General features: G+C 45.7%; 1 protein-coding gene across 1 annotated transcript in view; it reads right to left on the reverse strand.

Annotated features, from left to right (window-relative positions):
* Positions 1-15,758, reverse strand: part of GLI3 (GLI family zinc finger 3) — a 324,180-nt gene that overhangs the window by 64,063 nt on the left and 244,359 nt on the right. The window contains exons 7-9 of the mRNA XM_045286286.1: positions 7,793-8,006; positions 5,736-5,852; positions 247-387 (exon numbers count right to left, since the gene is read on the reverse strand). Of these exons, the coding sequence (XP_045142221.1) occupies positions 247-387; positions 5,736-5,852; positions 7,793-8,006 (472 nt within the window). The remainder of the gene's footprint in view (positions 1-246; positions 388-5,735; positions 5,853-7,792; positions 8,007-15,758) is intronic.

Raw genomic sequence — 15,758 nt, forward strand, 5'->3', positions numbered from 1 at the left:
CTAAGTGAAAATAGTGTTTTCGGGCTTACGGGATCAGAGTCATTACACCCTCTATTGAAGAGTTTATTGAATTTTACACTCAGCTTTAGCTGACTGAACAGGTCAAGCACCGGGGCTCAGGGTTTTCTTTATTCCCCGAGAGTCCTAAGACTCTCTCCCGTTCAAGGCGCTGCTGGTGAAGCAACGTGACTCAGCGCAGGGGCAGGGAGGCCGAGCAGCAGCCCGGCCCGGGCACCATTCACTCACGTGCACCAGTTGCTCCTGGGTATCAAACTCCCTGGTGCAGCCCTCCCAGTGGCAGTTGGTCTCGTAGATGACTTCGGGCTCCTGCTTGCTTTCGTCTTTGTCCCCTTCCTCCTTCACTAAGGTGGTTCCTTCTGGCTGTTCCTAAGGGTCAGGGGGGCCGGGGGAAAGGGAGGAAAAGGGAGAGAGAAAAAAGATTAGGAAAAAGACACGAGGGGAGGGAAGATGAAGATGCCAGGTGGCAAAGTGAGAGGAGTGACCACCAGATTCCGATTCCTCTCGCTCCGGGTGCAGGGGCGCTGGTTGCACAGGGGGCAAAGTGTTGGCTGCTCCCCAGAAGGTCGGTGGTGCAAACCCACTAACTGCTCTGAAGGAGAAAGAGGAAGCCGTCTGCTTCCACAAAGATTTCTGGCCTCGGAAAACCCTCCGGAGCAGTTCTCTGCCGGACAGGGTGGCTTTGAGTCGCCTCAAAGGCAGTGGGTTTTGGTATTCCTCTCCGATGCAGTGTATCAGCACAAACAAAACCGTGCCCAGGGGAGGGCGAGGGAGGGGCCCTCGTGGCTCCAGCCAGTCTCCCTCTGCCACTCATCGCCCACCAAGACCCACGAAACTAAGGGAGGAACACGGCACTCCTGGAACCCCAAGCAGAAAAGAAGCTGGGAGTCCTGAATCCAACACCACCCGAAGGAGACACTGGGCACATGCTGCACCTGAGGAGGGGCCTGCAGTGGAAAAAACGGCCTCCCTCCTTGCTCCTTGGTCTCCAGTGAGGCCAGATTCCAACTCCTGAAGGCAGCCAAGAAAAAGTGCCAAGGCAACCTTGCCCAGTATACCAACCTTCCCCCACAGCCCAGACTGCTGACAACTACTCTTTGAGCTCACGCCTCATCCAGCCTTGTCCGCTTACCCAGAGGTGCTGGTGTAGTGCCCTCACTTACCTGACTCAGTGACCTCCCCTTGAAACAGCTCAGGACAACTGAGTGTACCAGCTTCCTACCTGGCAATTCACAGCCAGGGCATTGTAGAAATGCACTAGCAACCCACCCCCGAGCCAAGAGGCCTAGCCTGCAAGTCACTAGTAGGACCCCACTTACCACTGAAGTCTCTCCACACACCTAACATCTATCACTTGACAGGTACCATTCCCTGCTCCCATGCCACTGACCTGATGAAAAACGGAGACCAACACCTACCCCCCATTCAGGTGCCCTGTTCGAACAATGAGTGACCAGACACCTGTGCTCAGACGACCAACAGCTTCCCGAACCACCCAGAGACAGGCGAGGGGACAAACCGCTGCCACATTTGCAACCAGTACTGTCCAACTGCCCCATGCATACATTCAATCAACGAAATAACACATCAATGCCTCAAAGACAACAGAACATCAAGTCACCTGAAAAAGCAGGATAAGACGGGTCAAATGACCAAAGTAAAAAGGGACAGATAACCTTCCCGAGAAAGATGCGATTAACAGAATTGCACAAGAGAAGACCTTAGAAACATATATACAGTATCCTCAAAGAAATTAATGGAAGCGGACAAAATTCTAGATGAATTCAAGAAAAGAACAGCAGAGCAAAATGACAGAATAAAAATTAGAAACTACACAAAATTAGCAACTGTACATCCCAAATATTTACAGTCCAGTATCAGAAATAATCATTCCATAGAAGGGCATAAAAGCAAAATTGATGCCATAGAAGAAAGAATTTGCCTGACAAAACTCAAAAAAAAAAAAAAAAAGAATGCCTAAGAGTTATATGGAACATTATAAAGAGGATTAGCTGCACCTGATTTGAATTCCAGAACAAGAGGGGGCAAAAACCAGAGGTACGGCGTGAAACCTTGCGGCCAGGAAACAGCCCCAACACCAAGATATCCATCCCAGAAGTTGAACAAACTCTACAGGACAGACCCCAAATGGAAATAACCAAGGGATAGGACAACAGAATTTTTCAAACTACAAACAATCCAAGGAATAGTTCACGAGATAGGAAATATCACCTACAAAGGCTAAACCCTGACTTGTTAGAAAGCATGCAGGCCAGGAGGCAATAGAATGACATATATAAAACCCTGAAAGATACGAATTAACAATCAAGAATCACAGATATGGCAAAACTGCCTCTGAAATAAGATAGCAAATTTATGGCATGACCAGATAAAACAAGGAAATTAATAAAAAACAGAACAACTAGACAAGAGGTATCATAGGGACTCCTGTGAACAAAGAATCAACAACACACTGAGATTAAAATACATGAAACCAAACAAAAACCAAAAAACTCCCAGCTATCGAGTCAAAGGCAACCCACAACGACCCTCTAGGACAGGCTAAAGCTGACCCTGTACGTTTCCGAGATTGTAACTGGGGACAAGAGTACAAAGCCCTGTTTATCTCCTGAACATGATAAAACCACCCAAATTATGCAAAGAACTCTGAGAAGTAATACAAAGGTAAAAAACCATAAACATGGGAACCAGGGCGTCAGATCTGTCATTAATAACAACTCTAAAACAAACAGGGACTTGAATGGAATACTAATAGACTTTCATATGGAGAGCAAGTCAAAGCAATAACAAAAAGTAACACACGATTTTAAATTTAGGAATATAAAGAAAAATCTCAGCGTAATTACAAACACAATTAATAAACCCATTTACCAAAATAAAAAAGACACACTAAAAACAAAACTGAATGAAATTATAAGAAAATCTATACACGAAAAGAACTCAGTACAAAGAATTAAGCAGAACAAAGAAATTGTCAACACAAGAAAACCGTAACAAAATGACAGCAGTAACGTCATCTAGCACATGGTTAAAATGCACCAGTTAGGAGACATGAAGTGGCAGCATAGATTTTAAAAAGAAAAAGACCCACAAATAGTTCATTGCCTAGAAAACAAAACAAAATCCAAAAATCTTAGATACAGACATTAACAGATTAAAATTCAAAGGATGGTTAAAATGATTACCTGACAAACAGTAACCACAAAAGAGTTACCTTGGACTCATACCAAGCAGGACCGAACTGCTCCTTTGGGTTTCGGAGGCTAGAAATCTTTGGGTGGCAGAGAGCCACATCTTCCTCTTGAAGAACAGTTGGTAACCCACCACTCCCACTAAGGCCCCTAAAGGAAACACTCAACATGGGGCTCAAACGCAGGGCTCTGAGTTTGACTCTCATGCCTTATCAGACGTCTCAAAAACGTCACTACTACTGAGCTGATTCTGACTCATAATGACCCCACAGGACAGGGTAGAATTGCCCCGGTGGGATATTGAGACTACAACTTTTTATGGGTGTAGAAAACCTCGCCTTTCTCCCATGGAGCGGGTGATTGTTTCAAACTGCTAATCTTGCAGTTAGCAGCCCAGTGCATAACCACTGTGCTACCAGGGCTCACAGACAGAGATGGCATTAGATGGTTTGTACTCAAATATTAACCTCAGGTCGGTGTTTTGGCTCTGAATAGCAGTATCAAAGAACAAAAGGTCACAGTGAAGAAAATTCCATGAATCTTAACCAAGCAGCCATCTAAGTGAGGAGTCAGCTAAGTCATCACAGAAGCACACCGCCAGCCGGTGTGATCCAAGGACTGTAAAAAAGAAGATCCAAACCTCAAGGAGGGAATGGTACCCATGACTAAATCCTAAACACCAGTTTGCAGTAAGCTAGGGATGACAGTGGTAGCCCCAAATCCATTTGCAGGGTCCTGACATGTACTGAACCTCTAATGAACCCCGAGTGCACACAGAACTAGGAATGTTAACAGCCCTAATGTCAGAAAGAGAACACTATAAAGCGGATTTAAACAGCTGTGCTTAAGCTGGAATGTAACGCCTTGTCATTTGATTGCCCTCTGGACCGAATGCGAATTTATTATAAATTTTTAATGTTGTCTGCTTTCCTTTAAATAGAAGTCTTTCCTGTTTTATATGGTCATGGTTGCTGAGTTCCAGTTTATTGTTTGCCCTTGTTTTATGTATGTTTGTCATTTGAGGAAAACTTGGATGGATGGATTTAGGAAGACAGTAGCTAGATTCTTAATTGCCTGGGGGCAAAGAAGGGGAGGGCAGTGGAAATGGGGAGTCAACATCAATGGGAACAAGAAGGAGGAAAAGGTTCTAAAGCTGACTGCAGTAATGATTATACAACCCCGTTTCACAAGACTGAACTATTTATTGAAATATATGATGTGTTAATTAGAGCTCAATTTAAAAAAAATTAAATGGGAGAAAAAAATGAAAATCCCATGGAGTAGTTTTACTCAGTAACACATGGAGTCACCCGGAATAGGAATCCACTCAGTAGTAACTAACAACAGACTTTTGCCTGCACGTGTAAGTCTAGAACATCTACTCTGATTAGTCGCTTTATTCTTTTCAGTGTATTAGTCTGTCCTCCTGTTCTGTAACCCCCAGGACTTTTACTTCTCTCTCTGTTTTTGGAAGACGTAAGGGGCACCCTGCAGATTTTATAGTGATAGGCCTTCAGGGTCAAGTTTAAGGATATGCTGGTTAAGGCCTGAGAATGACAGTCACAGCTCAGGGGCCTTTCCTTTTCCAGTTGTCTAAGCAACTTCACAGTAGTCAAAATGCAAAGCATTTCCAGAAATCTGGAAGATAATGCAATGTGAGGATTGAGGTCTTCATTCAGGGTGAGATGACAAAACTGCAGCCAAGCATTTAAGTGAAGCCAGCAGGATTGTTGACTAGTGAACCCCGGGAAGAAGGTAGGACTGGACTTCCGAACCCGAGACATCTAAGCATCCCAACCTCAGAGGTCAGGCTCAAAAGGGAATTTGCACTGAAGCTGCCTGGAGAAAGCAAAGAGCTCCTTCCTGGGTGGGCCACAGCCCCGGGAGATGGTATTAGAGGCCCAATCTACCAAGGTCTACGCTGAGCATAAGAGACACCACAAGCAAACTCAAGGGAATTTCTTACTGAAATCTTCATTTCATATTTTGGGTATGGAACTTGAATTGAACGAAACCTTACAGTTTGGTGAATCACACCTTGATCCCTCCTGACTCTACAAGCTCTTCTGATTAAGTGGATAATGGCAAAGTGGGTGTACGAGTACAGTTGCTTAAACTTCTAAGAAGTCAAGAACATATACCTCACATTGACAGGTTGCCACGGGAGTCACTGGGTGATTCCCGCTGCACAACGGTCCTCCAAGGGCTTTCAATGGCTACATTTGGGGGCATATAATTCCAGAACTGTCCTCTCAGGGCCTCTGGGTAGACTCAAATCTCCAACCCTCTGGTGGACAACTAAGCTGTAAAATCCAGTGACATCAAAACATCGCAGAGCTTCTCAAATTTGTGTTTGCTTCTCAGCCGGAGAAACAAAGTTGAATGAGATTCTATTACTGGCCTTTAGTCAAGGACAAGGTTACATCCCACAATACAGCGAAGAAGGAAATGCTGCAATGACAGGCAGCAGGTGAGGGAAGGGACAGGCGCTACCTCGTGACCTACCTGCTGGCTGCGGGCACCCGGGCTGGGGAGCTCTTCATCAGGTTTGATCTTGGACCTCTTGTTGTGCATGGGGTCGCCAGTGCTGCTCACGGCTGACTCACTGGTGGGCTTGTGCTGCTGCTCACGGTCCCAGGGCCAGAGAGAGAAGTTAGGTTGTGATCAATGAGTGGTGCCATCATTAAAAGACATAGCCCGGAACAAACAGCCTTATTTGCCTAGAGAACGGCAACTCTGATAAGGCTCCGAAGCCCTAGCAGTAGAGATCAGAAAATGTGTCCGAGGCCAGAAAAGGCATTTCATGAGGCATTTTCTCACTTATGGTTCATGATTATCTGCTCCCCATGGTTTCTCAACACGAGAAGAACAGACCAGGGGCTGTAGGCCTTCACAAACTCCAATAGCGTCTTTCAAAGGAACAAAGTGGCGAGAGGGGTATTAAACAGGCACGGTCTGTCAAGTTCTTTAATTAAGAGCATCCAGGGTCGTCCCTCAGTGTGGTGATCAGAAGGGAGGGCGCAGCCCCAGGCTCTTCCTACTCCCAGATGCGGGAGCGCCTGAGAGCAAGCTGAATGTTTCACGTTCATTACACTGCAGGAAGGGAGCGCCGAAGGGAATGCTACCAAATCACAGAGACTGTTAAGAAATAAGAATACCCAAATGTGAACCTGTTGCTTCTCAACCAAACCTGTACCCAGGTGTGCACAGTACTGGAGATAGTGTTTCTGTCCCGCTAGCCCGTCCTCAAAAAATTCTGATCTTTTTGATTCACACCAAGTCAAAATGCCTATTTGGGCACCCTTGAGGTGGCTCAAATCACGCCCCCTTTTAAGGTTCTTTGAGTTTGGGAACAAGACTAGGGTGGATGGGGTAAGGTTTCTCAATGACATGCCCATGGGACAGTCCACGCTGTTCTTAAAGAACAAGCGGGTGCATTGTGATGGGTACAAGAACAGCAAACCCTCAGCACCACTCCCTGTTTTTTTTGCTTCCCAGTTATCATTTTCTTTGAAACTTCTTCATAAAAGAGCCCCAGGATTGTCCCGTGTCCTTCAAGACAATTTGTCAAGCTCAGCCCTCTGCGATCTCCAGAAACCATGCACCATAACCTTCTGAGCTGACCTCCCTGCCTTGAATGTAAGTGCCTCGGCGATCCACGCTCCACGCAGGCCACTGTTCTGATCAGACCTCTTCTGGAAGGCACTGTAACAAGCCTAAGACAGCGTCTTGCTAAGAGAACTTGCTGGCAGCTATCCGTGATGACAGAGATGTGTGTAAACATGTTTTATTTGGAACAAACAACACACATCTCCGCTAGAACCATAGTAGCAGTATGTTTTGCCTTACACCCCCAAATTTACACTGAATGTAGTTTACAGTCGGCACCTGGTCAGATTAAGGAACCACCTGCCAGCCGGAATGAAAACACTCTGGTTAGAGGCTGATGAGGAGCACATGCAGGTGGTCCCCGGCTCACCAATGAGATCTGTTCCGCACCGTGTCTTTTCAGAATGCATAGGTCAATTGGAACAGGTGCATATAGCTCGTTTTGAGCTATGCCTTTAGTGACAAAAGGGGGCTGATCTAAAAGCTGCACACAGCAAGTGAAGGTGATTATGATGATGAGTGTGACTAAGGGTTGGTTTTATTACAAAGTGAGGGTGAATTTATATAATGTTAAAGGCCAAGTATGAGTTGCCCATAATTCGGATGTTCACAATGTTTACCAGCACTAATGAATATAGCCGTGGGTTAGAAAACAGGGTTCTGGTCTGGACGCTGTGTGAGTGCCCAGCTATGAACGTGGTATGTGGTAGCACGGATCTCCCCTAGGACTACCTTCCTCCTGCCTAGACAGTGATCTAATGCCTGCTTTGAAGCAGCCTTCCGGGGAACAAGAGGTGGACGGATAAAAAGAGCTTGAGTCTTTGGAGGCATCGTTAACACCTAACAAAGCCTAGTAACTGCCTACTCGCAGATCGCGTCCTACTCAGAAAAACAAACAAACCTCTATTTGTTTCAGCCACTATTCGTTGGGGACATCGAACCGTCTCGCTCACCTGTGAAGACTCTGAAGGGCCCGAGCTGACCTGGACTGGGTTCAGAACGGTAGGGATCCCTGGAATAGGTCTCTGTGTTGGGAAAGTCGGGGCAGGGTGGAGGAGCGGAGGGCTATGTCCAAAGGCCGAGCCCAAGGTTTGCTGTCGACTTAGGATTTGTTGATGCATATGCAGAGACACAGGTGCAGACGGGTAGGTGAAGCTCAAGGCCGGGCTGCAAAAGAGGGAGGAGATAAACAAACAAGAACACCATCACTCCTGCTGTATGCAAGAGACTGTCTCAAGGATTAAAGTGTTTGCACCTTGACACAGGTACCATTACCATCCTGAAGCTCATCGGGTCTATCTATTGAGAGTAGGAGCTCAAAGTGGTTAGCGTGAAACGGCTGAAGATCTTTGAAGAGAAAGACTACCGTCTGGATGTGATCCACACTTGTGTGCATACAGACACAGACCTGGAGTAAAGGGGGGGAAAAAACCACCGCTGGAAAACTGGAAAAAAAAGTGGGGGGAGGGGCATCAGTTCAATAACACTATTTATTGCAATAACAAACTTTATATAAAAAGGAGACTGGGGACCTCATGCTTTATAGGACTTTTATTGGTTCTGTAGTTGGGCAGGGGTCTGTGCATGGAGCAATTCCTTTAATCTCGGCTCACACCTCGAGCGCTCATATGTCTCCAGATCTTATTCCAAGAGGAAAGAAAATCAATTGGTTAAATGTGTTTTGAACCCCAGGCTTGTCATATCGCTCATTTGTTTGTAAAGATGGAAAGCTTGGTTCATCCAGAATGCCACTGAAAGAATTTCCATCAGTGCCGTCTGGTTACCGAAGCTGACGGATTAGCCTCCCCCGCTGAAATCGGTGATCAATGTGCTTGGATGGGAGAATATTCCAATGGGAGCACACAGCTCCGCTTCCAGTTAAAGAGCATTAAATGTCTATTAGAGTCCATTATGCATGCTAATGCCTGTCACCACTTCATTACGCCACCGGATAGCCCAGGCTTCAGTCAGTTCTGAGGAAGGGCCCATAGGACCCAAGATTGCTCGGCTCACAGGCAACAGCAATCGCTCTGGTGCCAACAGAATTGAGGAGTCAGGTCTTCATATGAGAATGGAGGCCTCTGGAGGAGCCCGCCGATATTGTGGAAGTGTCTTTTAAATAACAAATGGGGAACAAACCATACATTTTATGAGAGGAATTCAAAACAGTCATAGAAAAAACTGGGGGTGGCGAGATAATGAACTTTTTGAAGCCCCCTCATATATGTACCCATGCAGGGATGTATGCACTTGCCACCACACACAGTTCCTACTATGTCATGCCCACAAAATAATTCGTTTCTTGTAATGTCAAGTCATGCAAATTTCCAATCTGGTGTGTTAATGACTACTGCAGTTAAGCACATTAACTGAGAACATTATAATCACAATAACAAAATTCAAGCCATTTCAACAATTTTAAGTAATAATTCAAAAGATGTGCCCCGTTCGTTAATGTGCCTCCACATTTTGCCTATTGGACTCTAATCCATAACCGGAGACTTCAATGGGATTACATTACAATAGCTATGCCCATACGATGGAATATCATTAAGAAGACCCTAGGAGGATTTCGCCAGGCTTCGAGGACCTCTTCTTTCACTTTGCATTGTATTTCGTTCATAGAGCAAAGCAGAAACCTGGTGAAAACAGTCATTGTTCACAGTAAGTTAGGGAGAGATCAGTGGTAATATTCCGCTTTTGCGGTACTATGGTTTCTGCAAGCGTGTCCGTAAGCAACCATGAATGATTACAGCAAGACTTAGTAAGGGAGCCAGGGTGGATGATTGATAGGGCATTAATCAAAAGATGCATATCTGCCTCAGAATTTGTTCACAGCTTTCTTCTAATAGCTGATTTCATGTTCACTGAGCTCTGTGCCAGTTTGTCCAATTTATTTTGCAGTGTACAAGCCATTCATCAAAAACACAATGATTTAACGTGCCCCCACCTCCTCCTCCCCCTGGTTGCTTTAGGTGAATGGGTATTACTAAATGTAACTACCTTATTCTACTCATTAAAACAAAAACAACATGAAACAAACCCCCTACACATGGAAGTGACAACACACGTAGACTTTACAGGGACCTGTGCACACTTCCGGAGACAGAGGGCCCAAACGTACCTCAGACTTGGGAAGGGAGTCAGCAGGGTCATTGACACTAATAATTGGGAGAGAGAATATATGGCGGTTCAAAGGGCAGAAAACGTCCTTGGTTATACAGATTAAGCCACTTGCAATGTTAAAAGCCAGAGAGGGTGTGCACATTTTTTACTTTTAAGAAGATGTATGGAGAATGAGTGAGAGAGTGAGTGAGTGAGAAAAAAAAGATGATGTATGAATGAAGGCAAAGTAAGGCTGGAGAAGGAAAAAGACAGAGAACGGGGCATTTCCTGGCAGTGGAACATTCAAGGTATATGACTGTAATGGCAGACGTATGACATTATGCCTATGTCAAAACTTACAGGGCTGCAGAACTCAGAGAAAGAACCTTCTGTGAACTAAATCCACCAGCACCACCGGTCCAAACCCACTCCCATCCATTTCATTCTGCCTGTAGCAATCCAATACAGTGTTTCCAGAGGCTTTCCCTCTTAGATGCACTAACAGCCCCATCTTTCTCTAGAGAAGAGGCTGGTGGGCTTGAACAGCTGACCTTGCAGCTAGCAGCCCAACATGAAACTAGGATGTCACTAGGGCTCCTTACATGAACTACGGGTTTCAGTTAATAATAATATACCCGCACTCCAGGCAGGCGCAAGGTCCTAAAAAGCTGCCCCTTTATCCTGCGTGAGTTTTCTGCAATCCTAGCGCTGCTCTGAACGGTAACATCTACATTTAAGGGTGAGGAGTAGCACTCCTAACTGGTCCTGAGGCTTCCCCGCAAAGGTGCAGTCTCCCAGACAGACCTCAGCAAGCACAGGATGGGGATGGGGATGGGGGTAGGTGGTGGTGGTGGTGAAGGCTTTCAACTCATTTTTTTAATGACCTCCTGTGCTGTTTTCCCACTGGTGAAACAAGGCGACAGGAATAAACATTCTCTGAACTTCACGTCCTCCAAAATAAGCATTCTCTAAAATCAAGAAACCTGATGGGTTATGCAATGGGCTGTTAACTGCAAGGTCAGCAGTTTGAAACCACCAGCAGCTCCTCAGGAGACGTATAAGGCTTTCTACTCCCATAAAGATTTATAGTTTCAGAAACCCTCAAGAGGCAGTTTCAAAACCCTACTCTGCCAATCAGAATTGACTTGATAATTCTGTGAGTGAGTGAGTTGACTGAGTTGAACTGAGATGCGTGAGTGAATGCACATTAGCTCGGAGACTGCTGAGGACTGGAGAGGACAGAGGATGGAAGAATGGCACTCAGCATCCCTGCTTGAAACCCTCCCTGCTCCCCAGGCACACTTGCACGTGCCCTTGTCTCGGCCCAGAAGAGCTGCACAGCCCTTGTGCTGTAATTAGCATCTGTGGGGTGCTGCAGGAAGGAAGGCCACGAGGCGCGAGCTTGCCTCTGACCGTGATGACACAAGTAGAGCGTTTGGGCTGCATCACTGCACCCATGACAGCCTGAGGAAGCCAGGGCTAATTCTCCTGTTTTTCAGAACACGGCCTACAACAGCTCGGGCTAATTCTCCTCAGAATGCAGCACAGGGCAGGACCATGTCCTCCAGATCAAGAGAAACAATGCCGTTACTACAAAGACCGCACCTCCCAGGTGCATTCTCTTGGATAACACAAATGTACGGGGAAAACAAAAACCCTATATAGTCCCTAGGGAGCGCAAAGGGTTAATGCGTTTTGGTATTAACCACAGGGTTAGACATTCATTGGAATTCCTCCAGAGATAAGCTACTTGCCCCTCCCCCACTTCCCCAAACCATCCATGGAAGCCCATCTGGTGCAGCTCTACCCTGACACACAGTGACCCTGAGTGGGAACGGATTCCAAGGTGATTGGCTAAAGAGTTTGGGGTGGGAAATGAGAGGACAGGGCCACCACTCCTGGTCACTAAAGCTAAGTGGAGGTGGGCAGGGTATTCCAAGCAGCTCCTACCCCTTCGGACAGCATAGGTCACTCTGTGTACGTGGACCCGCTCCAGCCTCTTCTTGGAACCTATGCTTCCAGAGCTTAGTATCGGGGATCCCTCTCATCACTCAGGACACAGTTTCAATGGCACCTCCCCAGCAAGGTCTTGTAAGATTGGTGTTCCCCTCTCAATCTCCCCACCATTCTCTACTCTAGACGTTTTCATGGTTACCCTGACACTCTCTCTGCTGAATGTGAGCACCAGGCGAGCTGGGCCCTGGTCTGTGTTGTTCACTCTCTGGCACATAGTAGGCACTCAACATGTACCTCTTGCTGGGGATACAAGGTATGGACGGCTGTTGTGAAAAATCACCACCGATGTGAAACAACACAGTTGTGGATCCTTCAGTGGCTCTGGAAGTGAACCTGGTCTTTGCCCTGCCTACCTGCTAAGGCCATCCATAGTCCTTGGCTGAGCGTTTTTGGGTTGTACGAATGATGAAGCACTCAAGTACTATAGGACGAGGTAGAACTGTCCCCTGTGGGTTTCTGAAACAGGAACTCATCACAAGACTATAAAGCCTCATCTTTCCCCCAAACTGTGGCTGGTGGTTTTGAACTGCTGGCCTTGTGTATAGCAACCCAAAGCATAACCCACTACGCCATCTAGGCTCCTTAGAGTTTAAGTAGGAAGTACGAATTTTACTCCACTAAGAAGACCAATGTCATAAAACCCACACATTCATCTTTAGTTTCTACATATCCCATTCCCAAGGAATAAGTATTTTTAACCAAAACAATTATAATCGATACATTCAAATATATCAAGACATTTATATATTAATGGTTTAAATTAATCCAACTTTGAAATTCATAACCACATGGGACTTTCACAACAAACATTCGTTTTTCACACCACGGGAGTGATATGAATCAGTATTTGTACAGAATCCCTTGCGAATAATCTGTAAATCAAATTCTTATTTAATTCCCGGGATGATGTACAAGCAGAGACACTGAACATCCATATTCTAGAAAACCATTCATTCAACATCAACTCAGCCCTAGTACACATATAGGCATTTCAGCCATTACAATTCAAGTCAAATGGATAAAAGCACATTAAAATAGCCTATGAGAAAAATCCATATTACGTTTTAAAAATGCTTTAGGAATTCTATATCCAGCAGTGGCGCGAGAGCAGGGGCTATGCGGGATCACTTACTAATGGTACAAGGAAGCCCGGCTGTGCAGTCTGGCTTGCTGTAGTCCATTACATTGAATGGGAAATAGGGCTGATTACGATATAGAAGTGAATTACGTTTGATTAAGAAAGAAATTGAATAAGAAGACAGATGGCTGGACATCCAGTTTTGCATACCGACAAGAAAAGTTTCTATTTAGTGACTTAAGTCCACAGGGCATTTTAATCTTCCCTAAATGACAGTATGTCCTACGAATTGCCAGGGGCTATCTCCCCTTCAGGACAGCACCGTGCAGGGCTCCTGCGTCCTAATCAGTGAGGGAACGGAGAGGGGGAGTACGAGGAACCGAGCAGCACTATACACAGCTATTGACATTGGACTTGAAGCCAGACAAAAGGCTCATCAGCCTCCCTAGCCACCCAGGGAATGTTTCCATGGCCTGGAACGCCTGGTGATTACAGAGTAACTCACACAGGGTCCTGCGTGTGAACAGCAGGGAAGGCCTCAACCCCACACAGGTGGCCCCCTGTTGGTCCTCTGTGGAACTGAACGTAAAGCTCTAAGGCATGTTTGGGTTCTTGGGATGGTCCCATTGTAAACATAAAAGCCATTTCATCTACCTGTACTAATAGGTTTTCCAACTGCCTTGGTGCCTAATGTTAGGATTTCAAAATTAAAACTCATTTCAAAGAAACTGGCATGACACTACTATGAGGCATATTCTGAGTAGAGCAATGAATTAAGGAATCTAATGCTAAAATCAACCCAATTATCTGTGAATAAGCAAACGACAATTGTATTAGAGGTCACATTCTGAGCACTAGGCTTGTGGATGGCTACAATTTATAGTGGGAACCCTAAAGCCATGCTGCATCTCTACATAGATTCATTCTCCAATGAGTTGTTCAGGACCACTGACCAGCAATGTAAACAGCTTTGTCCTCAGGCAGAGTGTGTTTGCGACCACTCCTCGGGCCAGTCTAGGGAAGGGGCGGCTTCTCCCTCAGGGACTTGGAAATGAGATACGTACTGAGGCCAGCAGTCCTAATTGGACAAAAACGGTTGGAGGTCCTGAACCAATCTTATAAGCTATCCTTAACTTGAGCTGGTATACACATTCCAGTCATGGTCCCTATCTTGCCTTCAGCTGTGATGACCTCCACTCATGATACAAGTTTCTTTTGTGCTCCACCCACTACTTAAGTAGCCGGTGACCAAGAATCCTTGGATACCATTGTGGCCTCATGCAGGTGGTTTCCCTCATCCGGATGGTTTGAATTTACTTAATAAATGAATCTCTACAAAACAGATTTGGGTGGGTCTTTTCCCTCCGCTATGAAATAGTAATAGTCACCTCACAGTATCCCTTGCCCCTCTCCTTCCCTCATGATACTGGTATTGGAGGTAAAATGAGCCAACAATGAGTTGGCGGGAGCATTCAACGTGGAATTTACAAGAGCGCACACTGACTTTAAAAAAGGCTTCAACAGAAGAGAAAGGGGAGGAAGTGGGAGACAGGCAGCTAATCAAAACCAAACTTTGTGGCTACTTTGTGGCTGTCTTACTCAGAGGTCACTCAATTTCTGGTTACAGCTGTGGAATTTGCTGCAAAGCAGCTGCGATTCAAATAAAGAGGAATATTTCCACTTGCATAGAATGAGTCAATGATTACTATTATTTGGATGTAGGTGGAAACAGGGATGCATGTCATGTGTTTATCCGTATTTGAGAGTAATAAATAAATAAATATTCCACTTCCATTCATAACAGCTCCCAGTACAAGTTTATTAGAAAATACACTGCAATGCAGTGCATTCTTTAGTATGGTTTTTCTAGCTACAGTTTCTGTTAAAAAATGACCTATTCCTGGTGGGCCTGAGTAAGAAGAGATGGTGGGGGAAGGCACTGACAGGACTCAGATGTGTTTGCCTTCCTGCTGGGTATAAACTGAGCCAACCTAGAAGCAGGATGGAGGGATCTCACTATGAGCAAGAGACAAGAGCCAGGAGTGGAACATGTCATTTGGACCCTGACCTCCTTGATCCAGGAGACAGCTTTGACACCAAAGGAATGCAGGGGAGCAGCAGGAGGAAAGCCAAGGGTCAGAACATGAGACAGAGCAGTGGGCCTTCAAGCCTACGGCACAAGCAAAGCTGAGTGCCTTATAGAAGCTGGCTTGTGGAGTGGGGCACCTCCAGGCACTTAATAGAGTTGGGTTTGCTGATGCATGAAGCTAGAACTGAGTGCCTCCAGGCTGAAGCTTATGGGAGAGTAGCATACCTTTTAGGCATTTATTGGCAGCCCTTAAAGAACTTTGTGAAGGCAATCAGATGCCAGGTCAAGAGACTGCTGGCCAGAGAGAAGCCTGCCTAGAGTCAAAGCAAAAGAGAAATGGTCTTAACTGAACAAAGGTATGTTGAGCATTTCTCACCTGAATTGTAACTTGTTACTTTCCCTAACAAACCCCATAATCAAATAATGGCTGAGTTCAGTGTATGAATGATCAAATCCAGTTAAAAAGTGACGAGTTGTGGGAAGGATCATTGGTGTCAGAATTGGTGGGAAGACTGGAGGGTGGGATACATCTGAGTTTAGCCTCACAGAAATTGGACTTGGGTGATGCTGACATGAAGTTTGATTTCCTTTCCCCCTTGTAAAGCTAGAGGACATTAGACACTGTCATCCA

This window comes from Echinops telfairi, unplaced genomic scaffold (assembly GCF_000313985.2).
Source record: "Echinops telfairi isolate 266 unplaced genomic scaffold, ASM31398v2 ScPeMD7_7;HRSCAF=31, whole genome shotgun sequence".
In the NCBI taxonomy this organism is placed as follows: Eukaryota; Metazoa; Chordata; class Mammalia; order Afrosoricida; family Tenrecidae; genus Echinops; species Echinops telfairi.